An 11206-nucleotide genomic window follows, 5' to 3' on the forward strand; every position below is an offset into this window, starting at 1 on the left:
ATGAAAACTTTTGAGAATTTCTCAAGTGTACGTAAATATGTATTTCAACACGACATGTGCAAACGCTATCCAAGCAATGTCGTATTATATTGCTATTTCGCTAAAGTGCAAACGTGCATGTCTTCGCAATGATCCAGATTGTGTGAAACATTTCCCACAGACATCACATGTTAAAGGCTTCTCGCCCGAATGAGTAAGTCCATGGAGTTTCAGTATCCTGGAATGAGAGAAACATTTCCCACATACATCGCATTTGAATGGCTTTTCCCCCGTGTGAATTCGCACATGTTCTTTAAGATGACCAGATGTGGAGAAACAGTTGCCACACACGTCGCATTTGAATGGCTTCTCACCTGTGTGCGTCCGCGCGTGAACTTTAAGAGTAACAGGACTGTTGAAAGATTTCTCACAGCTAACACACTTGAATGGCTTCTCACCCGTGTGCGTGAATACATGATTTTTAAGAGATCCGGATTGCGAGAAACCTCTGCCGCATATATGGCAATTGAACGGCTTCTCACCAGTGTGTGTTCGTATATGCCTCTTTAAGCACCTTATTTGTGAGAAAAATTTCCCGCAAAAATCACATTTGAATGGTTTTTCACCTGTGTGTGTCCGTATGTGGGTTTTAAGACAAGACGAATGCGAAAACCATTTCCCACAGGCATCGCATCTGAATGGCTTTTCACCAGTGTGTGTTCGCATATGGATTTTAAGACACGATGATTGTGAGAAAGCTTTTCCACACACAACGCATCTGTATGGCTTCTCGCCGGTATGAGTACGTAGATGTCTATTAAGAAGTCCTGACTGTGATAAATATATCCCACAGATGTCGCATTTGTATCTTCTATCACTGTCATGTGTACGGATATCCGTATGGACATCCTGTAACAATTTTTGACAAAAATTAATATTCGTTGTTAAATCTAATGCACGTTGTCTCTCTTACAAACAATTCATCACAAATCTGGCTTTCAAATGAACCTCCACTTACATGATTCTCCATGGAGTCAAAGTTTTCACATCTTGTGAGCTTCACCAGTGACTTTTCATGTTCGTCACTGTTCAGAGAGCTATAACCAAAATATAACCTATTATCATCACAAAACATAGCTTAACTGATGTCGTTACAGTATCAGATTAAGAAATTCGATCTTGGACCATTAATGTCAATGAATTATGAAAAATCCAGACCGGGATGTAATTACATATATAATCAGGACATAACACCCATAACAATCAGAAAGAATTTACAAATAAAAAAATACTTCACTGGAATTCCATTTTTGTTACTCTTCCACTATTGTCATGCTTTAAGTTGGTTATTTAACGACGCTGTACCAACTACGAGGTTATTTAGCGTCGATGATATTGGTGATAGCAAGATGGTATTTGGCGAGACGAGGCAGAGGATTCGACACAGATTACCTGGCATTCACCTTACAGTTGGTGAAAACCTCGGAAAAACCTAACCAGGTAATCAACCCAGCGGGAATCGAATCCGCGCCCAAGCGCAACTTCAGACCGGCAGGCAAGCACCTTAACCGACCAAGTCATGCCAGTGGCTCACTATGGTCATATAAACGGATATTTCACTGGTGAAATCATGACTGAAGAATCCGATTCAAGAAGTTACTTTATGTTTCCACACGAATTAAAAGTAACGTCAAATCTATGCACAAGCATATTACTTCTTAAAATAAACTAAAACCCAGTACTGAAACAATTATTTTCAGTGTGTGTGGGGTTGTCTTAAAACAACGCAAATTTTTACGAAAACCAGTTCCACACTCTGACATTTCTTCTGAATTTTCTGGCATGAATGTTAGCATCCGCCCATTTCTTTTAGAATTATTTTGCAAAGGAAATATGTTAGACTGAAATTTTACCACTCAGTACCTTTGTGAATGGAATTATTTTGGAACTGTCTAATTTCTTCAGAGGAAATAAGAAGCTGGATGTCGTCAATCCAAGATCGTCCACACCTGTGGAGTAACGGTTAGCGCATCTGACCGCGACACCAGTCGGGGAAAGTTACCTGATTGAGGTCTTTTTAGGAGTTTCCCCTCAACCCAACATGAGCAAATGCTCGGTAACTTACGGTTCTGGACACCGGACTCATTTCACGGGAATTATCACCTTCACTTCTTTCAGACGCTAAATAACCTGAGATGTTGATATAGCGTCATAAAATAACACAATAACAGAAATCCAATGAAACACCAAACAACTGCAGGACGCCAATTCAGAATATTGAAAGTATAATTTATTTATACCAGCATATGTCCCTATAAAGTCCGTGTCTCAGGAGGAATATTAAATACTTCAGGATAATGTAGTCTAGGTTAACATACATTCATTTAACTTCATACACCTATGTCCGAAGTCTAACAGTTGGAGAGAAATAATGCAACGTCTTGTGAACAGCATCTGAGTTCCATATAGGCATGCAAGGGATCCAGCTAGCTGTGTTCTCCTGTGTTTACCGGATGTTATCTGAAACTCGTAAGCTACCAAATGTTTACCGGATGTTATCTGAAACTGGTAAGCTACCAAATGTTTACCGGATGTTGTCTGAAACTGGTAAGCTACCAAATGTTTACCGGATGTTGTCTGAAACTGGTAAGCTACCAAATGTTTACCGGATGTTGTCTGAAACTGGTAAGCTACCAAATGTTTACCGGATGTTGTCTGAAACTGGTAAGCTACCAAATGTTTACCGGATGTTATCTGAAACTGGTAAGCTACCAAATGTTTACCGGATGTTATCTGAAACTGATAAGCTACCAAATGTTTACCGGATGTTATCTGAAACTGGTCAACTACCAAATGTTTACCGGATGTTATCTGAAACTGGTAAGCTACCAAATGTTTACCGGATGTTATCTGAAACTGGTAAGCTGCCAAATGTTTACCGGATGTTATCTGAAACTGGTAAGCTACCAAATGTTCACCGGATGTTATCTAAAACTGGTAAGCTACCAAATGTTTACCGGATGTTATCTAAAACTGGTCTCTACCAAATGTTTACCGGATGTTATCTGAAACTGGTCAGCTACCAAATGTTTACTGGATGTTATCTAAAACTGGTAAGCTACCGAATGTTTACCGGATGTTATCTGAAACTGGTAAGCTACCAAATGTTTACCCAATGTTATCTGAAACTGGTCAGCTACCAAATGTTTACCGGATGTTATCTGAAACTGGTAAGCTACCAAATGTTTACCGGATGTTATCTGAAACTGGTCAGCTACCAAATGTTTACCGGATGTTATCTGAAACTGGTAAGCTACCAAATGCTTACCGGATGTTATTTGAAACTGGTAAGCTACCAAATGTTTACCGGATGTTATCTGAAACTGGTAAGCTACCAAATGTTTCACTGAAGTCGGAAATAGAACTCGTACTGGCATCTGATGTGAACTTGCAATTCTTGGAATCCATTAGAAGGACATCCACAGTATTTTGTTTTGTATAATTATTTTATTTTATTTTCTGGCTCATTTTGTACTTTATTATGAAATAAACTTATTGGAAGAACACAAGATGCAGCAGAATGTTCTAAAATCTAAAAGTACAATGTCTCTCTCTATTTGAAAGTTCGCCCATCTATAGCTTCCCAGCCATTACATTTCGGACATAGTGTGTCACGTTAAATCGATACAGACTAAGCTAAACTACACCCTGCACAAGACAGAGATGTTATTATGGAACACATATTGAATACAGTAAGAACACAAGTTCAAATGTAAAGCATAGAAAAGTGTTAATTCATGGCAGTGGGCACTAAGTGCAACTTCTCATCCCTCATCAAGGGAGTATACAAGGGGTTGCCTTCACGAAGAAAGCAAATCTACAATTCAATAGCGGCACAATGCAGCAGGCTTTGTTCGTTGCATGTGTCGTGCAGATTTCTATCTGACCCATCACTACACGACAACTGCACATCACACTTTACTACTTATATATACTGTGATAAAATTGAAGTATTAATGTTCTATGCATCTATCAATCGCACTCACCTCTCAGTCAAGGCTTCACATTCTTCCATATCAGTGTCCTTATTCACTCTAAGGTCGTCGGATGCCTCTTCCTGAAAATAAATAAGATAACAATGACGAGTACCATGCAGGGATCGAGCCAGCTTACTGTCACTCTTGTACAGCTTTCAAGAAATGGTTCAAACCGCTCAGTTCAAGCTGCACATCTCATGAAATATATCTGTCAGCGATTATGTAGAAAGTGCCAAATGTTCTATAATATGTTAACTACGCACATGATATGGACTCTCGTCTGTATCTTGAATTTAATGTAAGATGAAAAGGAAATTCTTTACGGATATTCATAACGAATAATTGTTTGGATATAATGGAAAACTGATTCATTTTTTCTAAATTCTTAAAATAATTACTAATTAACATATTTAACATTTTTCGAAAGAAGAACCCTAAGAAAGACTATCAACAATTTGCATTTAGTTCTGATGTGAATCATAGATAGTGATAGACCAAAACTTTATGCACGTTCGTGCGCATTTATCCTATTATTAGACAGAGTACGGGATCACTGTGTGACCAAATCAGCTCACGCAATAACGGAGAACAGAAACGAACGAGATTTTGGACGACACAATTGGGCGTATTTCTATTCAAGATCAATGTGTAGTGAAACTGAACGAAGTTACAATATAATTATTGTAGATGCTACAAGAAAAGTTGAAAACGCAGCCCATTCACGTCCACACCCCACTCCTTGATAGCGAAGAACTTTCCAAGGCTTTTGATGCTGGCTGTTCTTGGATCCTGTAATTCTTCAAGTTTATGCGGATTAACTGCGTATAATCCTTGCTTGCAGGTATCACACAAAAAACTTTGTTAGTGTCAGATCTGGTGATCAGGTAGACCACTGCACCCTGGAGATAATACGACTGCTAGAGTACTTAGTGTATCCCTAGTGGTGTGAGGTATTGCAGGCCTTGCTGAAACCAACCTTCATACAATTCAAGTTCCATCAGTTAAGAATGGGTGAATAATCTGGTTGCAGTACCATTTTGCCATAATGGTTTCATCGAAGAAAATGAGGCCTATATAATAATAATAATGTTTTATTTGCTAGAGATTGGTACATGAGAATATGAAAATGATGTCATCAGTTACATATTCAAAAAGAAGAAGCATTCATCTCTCACTCAAAAAATTCATTAGCACTATAGAATGTTCTTACAATTACCCATTCATGTATAACCCTGCTTATAAATTCCGTCTGGCAGATTTCTAACTGATACAGGCAACATATTAAAAAATTTAATTCCATTAATGAAACATGTATTCAAACTTGAGTTGAGCCTACAATATGGTGTATGGACGTTTGAATTATTTCTTGTATTAATTGTTTGTATTTGCAACCTTATTTTATAATCATGTAAATTATTACACAGTGTCATAATTTTAGTTTGAATAAGTGAAGGTGTACAAGTTAGTTATAGCGCCCTTCAGTACTTCTCTGGCTGTTAACAAACTCGCTTAGATGGAACCATGCTTCATCTGTAAAGAAAGTCACGTTCAATACGATTTCACGTTCTTTACACAGGAAGTCCTGAAACCATCTGCAGCATGAAACATGGTTCTCATAGTCTCTAACGTTCAGTTGATGTATATATATCGTGTGCAGTACCCTTAGCCACATCAGCTGCCTCACATATTTTTGTGGACTCCAGTATATCATCTCTCCTGACGTAGATGGCCTCCCACGACTGCCAACCTACAGATGGAACTATGGTAACGAAAGTTTGTTGCACTTCATTGGTGTACTTGTTCTTATGGACAAAGACATATTGAACCAAAAAAATTAAATAGTTGTTCCAACAATATCATTATTTTCCTTATTCAAAGACTAGTAAGCAATTCCTATATCTGACTCTGACAGCTGGATAACAACTGACCAGAGAGAGCAATGACCCTTAACGAATGACAATAGGGTATCATATGCAGACAGCATTTTCAACATATTATGTATGAGCTATAACATGTAAGTTAAATTTCACTGTGTAGGGACTTTTAGGACCTACTGTACATCCCAGATATACATGCATGGGTTTCTGGTCGGTTTTCAACTTGAATGCGGTTAACTAAGGACGCATTATCAACTAGTAGCTTGTTTAGAGTTGCTGAAAATATGAAAATGCGTATAACATGGATTTTAACGAGAAGGGACTGAGAATTTGCCATGGCGTTATCTGTCATTTGCTTTATAGTATGCAAATCCTGGAAGGAGAAATGGCTAAACTAGAACTGAGGTAGTTCCCTCCATACGAATATGTGACAGGTTAGGTTTGGTTAGTTTAGGCGTTTGGTTTGCCTTGCATATACAACAAAAAATCCTTTCTAAATTCAACGAATTTCACTGCGGAAATCGCCGGAACTATCTCGGCGTTAGTTTCACCGAAAAAACAAAAAATTAAATAGTTAGGATAGAATCGAGGTTACAACCAAGAAAAGCTCTGAATCAGCAGCCACTCGCTCTTACTACCTGAGCTAGGCAACTGATTATCCTTTGTATAAATATGATTTGTGAAAGTAGAGCGAATTGGGGTACAAAAGTCACCTAAGGAATCTGCAAGCATTATCTTGATATTATAAAACATTACTCCACTGGAAAACTAGCGATGACGGACAGCACTTTTAATACCTTTGGATCAATTCCCGATGGAAATAGATTTATGATTTGAAAGTTTTTGTAACCGAAAATAAATACGAATTCACGGTCCATAACACTCACAAATAATTAATAATAAGCCAGTAATTTTCCAGGCTTAAGGCAGCGTGTGCAGTAAGATCAACACTGACGTAGTAACTTGAATGGTAGCACTCACCTCGGGCTCACACTTCACCGCATGAAATGGCTCCACCTTCACTTCCCATTTGACATCGTTGCACTGCACTGACATCTCCTGCTGTGGAATAGAGTTATCATCAAATTTTGAAGCAATGTTGTTTTGCTGCACGATAACACTTGGCTAGTGAAAATGAGAAAAACAACGTAAAAGCTACGGCGGTTCATCTCCATGATACTGCACACCACAGAATATTCCTATCCCATGTCAAGCTACACAAAGTGACTGGATTTAGCACAATGTCATAAATGGAAGACCTGTAATAGTTATTTACAATGGCCGAGTTTGATACCAGCCGAATACTGTAATATGAAGTTAGGGTAACTATATCGTATGTTTTATTCATTCTCACAAAAAATTATCATTATTATTATTATTATTATTATTATTATTATTATTATTATTATTATTATTTGTTTCCTGCGAGAGGCGACTCGTTTATGTTTGTTTTATTAGTTCTGAACGTGATTTGTTTTTGTTTAAAACAGAAGCACAGCAGACTAGGACAAATAAACATTCTTAAAATGAGTTCAAGCAAGGATTCAGATATTGAAAATGCTGAAAATTCTGCAATTGAATGTTTGGTACCATCGAAATCCCACGTGGCATATTTCAAGATTTAATTTAATGTATGGTTCACAATACGCAGTATCATTACCCACCTAGCCCATAACAAAAATAGCATTACCTAACTAGTTGCGTAATGAATTTGTTTGTATTTTTATTAGTGATGTAAACTCCACATTACATAATCAAAATGGACAAAAATTATTACGATAACCTACAACATATTGTGGGAAATTGAGTAATAATTATAAACTCTACTTATATGTCATACACAGTATTTACAAAGTTGCTACTAACTAGTTCTTTTCGTCTCTAAGCAAAGGTTATTGCGTCCCATACTTTAAAAACAACTGCAGTAAAAGTGTATCCACTGAAGGTACGAAATGTTTCACTTTTGCTCCCACAGCATTCTGTACATGAATGGATGACTTTGGTATTTTCACATGCTATAGCCTACTTACTTACTTACTTACTTACTTACTTACTTACAAATGGCTTTTAAGGAACCCGAAGGTTCATTGCCGCCCTCACATAAGCCCGCCAGCAGTCCCTATCCTGTGCAAGATTAATCCAGTCTCTATCATCATATCCCACCTCCCTCAAATCCATTTTATTATCCTCCCATCTACGTCTCGGACTCCCTAAAGGTCTTTTTCCCTCCGGTCTCCCAACTAACACTCTATATGCATTTCTGGATTCGCCCATACGTGCTATATGCCCTGCCCATCTCAAACGTCTGGATTTAATGTTCCTAATTATGTCAGGTGAAGAATACAATGCGTGCAGTTTTGCGTTGTGTAACTTTCTCCATTCTCCTGTAACTTCATCCCGCTTAGCCCCAAATATTTTCCTAAGCACCTTATTCTCAAACACCCTTAACCTATGTTCCTCTCTCAGAGTGGAGTCCAAGTTTCACAACCATACAGAACAACCGGTAATATAACTGTTTTATAAATTCTAACTTTCAGATTTTTTGACAGCAGACTAGATGATAAAAGCTTCTCAACTGAATAATAACACGCATTTCTCATATTACAATACCAGTAGGCTATAGCTACATTAGTAGTAGCTATAGCCTACTGGTATTGTAATATAGAACTAGGTTATGCTATTGTAATGAGGTTATAAAATACGATGATCAAATCACGCGTATGGTAGCGCGCTCCTTATGTCTCGTCACTTTCTACAGACAAAATTAGAGGTTATGTATATCTCAAATGTAATAAAATCTTATTGATACCGGCAAGATTATAGTTTAACAATCACCCAATAAACATATTCCGAAAACCTTGAATCTTGCAATTTTAAGAGTTTACACACTTACATGTGGTAAATCCTTTGTCTCTTCTGTATCTGCGTCTACAGCCAACGGATCGTCCTCGAGTTCAGTCTTGATAACATCCATTACAACTGAAAGGTTAGTGTAAGAAAATTAGCTTTATTGACTACAAAGTAATACTTCCTTTCCACACCAATACATACAGACACTGCTTACAGAAATCTTCGAGAACAAAGCACAGCCAATGTAAAAACATACAATTCCAGATATCATGTACTTTACGTGTGCATTACAGTAACATTTCTAAACATATGCAGAGAAATTGTACACAAACTGTGAATGGAATGGCATATGCAACACTGGAAGGAAAATTGTACATCAAGGTGCTATTCTATAGACTTGGATAAGGATGATTACCACGGAGGAACAACTGGATAATACGCACGGCAGACCAATATCGATAGTCGACTCTACTCGCTGGCCACTAGTCACCGGGCCGTACCGAGCCGTATCAAACAAAATATAATCGAAATGGTGGTAGTCAAATTCGCGACTATATTCTTAAATAATTCACTCCATTAGTCAAGTTCAAGGTTTTATGTAGTACAACGGCGGTTTTTTGAATGCATTAAATGAAAATGAAGATGTAATAAGATAATAAACTAGGTTATCACAAGGAAATTAACAGGAAAAAATATGTGTTTCACGGAATACAATTAAAATGACGGAAAGTAAATTTCCGGTTAATGTTCGCCAAAGCGTAAAGTACGTAATTATGACGGCGTTGCTGTTTTATTTCTAGCCTATAGAAAAATACCTAGCCTTTTACGAAAAAAAAATTTAAGGACCATGAAATTATTCACCGCTTTCATTATAGGCCTATTATTTTTTAACAATATTACGAATCAAAAACTGTCATATTATATAATTTTAACTACTACATGGACGAACCAAATCAAGCTAACCTAACCTAACCAAAGCTAACCTAACCTAACCAAAGCTAACCTAACCTAACCTAACCAAAGCTAAGCTAACCTAACCAAAACTAATCTAACCTAACCAAAGCTAATTTAACCTAACCTAAGCTAACCTAACCTAAGCTAACCTAACCAAAGCTAACCTAACCTAACCAAAGCTAAGCTAACCTAACCAAAACTAATCTAACCTAACCAAAGCTAATTTAACCTAACCTAAGCTAACCTAAGCTAACCTAAGCTAAGCTAATCTAAGCTAAGCTAACCTAACATAACATAACCTTCGTAAATGCAAGGCCTGTAACCGGAGCAAGAAGGGATCTCAATCATTTAATCTGCAAGTACACGCAAAAATAAATTCAAGTAAGGATCACGCTCCCACTGCATGAGAGGTCCGCGCATGCGCTACAGCAAAACTGTTTCTGTCCCGAGCCTCTCCTCTAAGGCACTCGTCATAATTTACTCGCAATATTTACGCAAATACACATTGTCGCTAACAGTGGTGCTATCTCTCAATAATGTTCAGAACGAAGGAGGTAGATAGAGAGAGAAAAAATTTCTCCCGCCAACTACGCCACACACCAACGTCACGTTCTTATGTTGGTGACATTGTGTATTTACTTAAATTTGGTGCTAAACGTAACGGCACGGTTCAAAGTGACCGTGCTAATTCTCCAGTATAGCGACCACGGATATCATAACTGACAAAATTAAGTGAAAACTGCTTCTATTTCACGTCTAAATTCTCAATGGAGAAAACGTCGCTTTTGAATATGAGGAATAACATGACATCAAAAAGTTAAAAAAAAAAAACTGTGGTCAATATAGAGCATCCATAAGCCACTGAACGAATATTGCACACTTTTGTCCCTGCCAATGTGGTGCTATGAACCAATTTTCAATACTTTTATCACAACCACAACACATTTCAATTCTTATTGAAAAAAAAAAACATACACTCATATATAGTTATTACTACATTAACACATTTAATAAATCACAAGACATGGACTGAACGAACTAAATTATGTAGGCCTAATTATTATGAAAGTAGCCATATTGTCTCCATGGAATTATGATCCACTTACACTAGATGGCTACGGACTCCAGAAGTAGGGCCGGCAATACATTCAAACGAAATTATATTACTACAGGTATGTATTACCTATGTGACAGGTTAGGTTAGGTTTGATTAGGTGTGTAGTATGAGAAAGACCCAATGTCCCATCCCTACCTTCCCGCGGTGCAGTTGTGAGTAAGGATAATTTTACAAGCTGAAATAAGAACAGGGGCTACTCATCAATTAGCACTGGTCAGCTTGATGAGTTAATGACCGAATTTGGTATAATTTTCCTTATTCAATACCTCATCCCTCTTTACCCTTTCCTATCCAGTCCTCTGACTGAACTCTTACTTTCTTCGACACCGACGGCATTGAGGTCTAGGCGTTCCTTTCACTTTCCTTCCTACCCTTTTTACTTTTCTTTTCTG

The 11206-nt window shown here is 37.6% G+C and overlaps 1 protein-coding gene across 5 annotated transcripts in view; it reads right to left on the bottom strand.

Moving 5' to 3' along the window:
- LOC138695738 (zinc finger protein ZFP2-like) overlaps positions 1 to 11206 on the bottom strand; it is a 43942-nt gene that overhangs the window by 19154 nt on the left and 13582 nt on the right. For 3 of the 5 annotated variants that reach the window (XM_069819881.1, XM_069819883.1, XM_069819884.1), the window contains 4 exons: positions 8787 to 8872; positions 6875 to 6955; positions 4026 to 4096; positions 998 to 1076 (listed from right to left, as the gene is read on the bottom strand). In XM_069819881.1, coding sequence (XP_069675982.1) covers positions 998 to 1076; positions 4026 to 4096; positions 6875 to 6955; positions 8787 to 8872 — 317 coding nt within the window. The remainder of the gene's footprint in view (positions 1 to 997; positions 1077 to 4025; positions 4097 to 6874; positions 6956 to 8786; positions 8873 to 11206) is intronic. The other 2 variants (XM_069819882.1, XM_069819885.1) reach the window with 1 other exon arrangement.

Source organism: Periplaneta americana, chromosome 3 (genome assembly GCF_040183065.1).
Source record: "Periplaneta americana isolate PAMFEO1 chromosome 3, P.americana_PAMFEO1_priV1, whole genome shotgun sequence".
In the NCBI taxonomy this organism is placed as follows: domain Eukaryota; kingdom Metazoa; phylum Arthropoda; class Insecta; order Blattodea; family Blattidae; genus Periplaneta; species Periplaneta americana.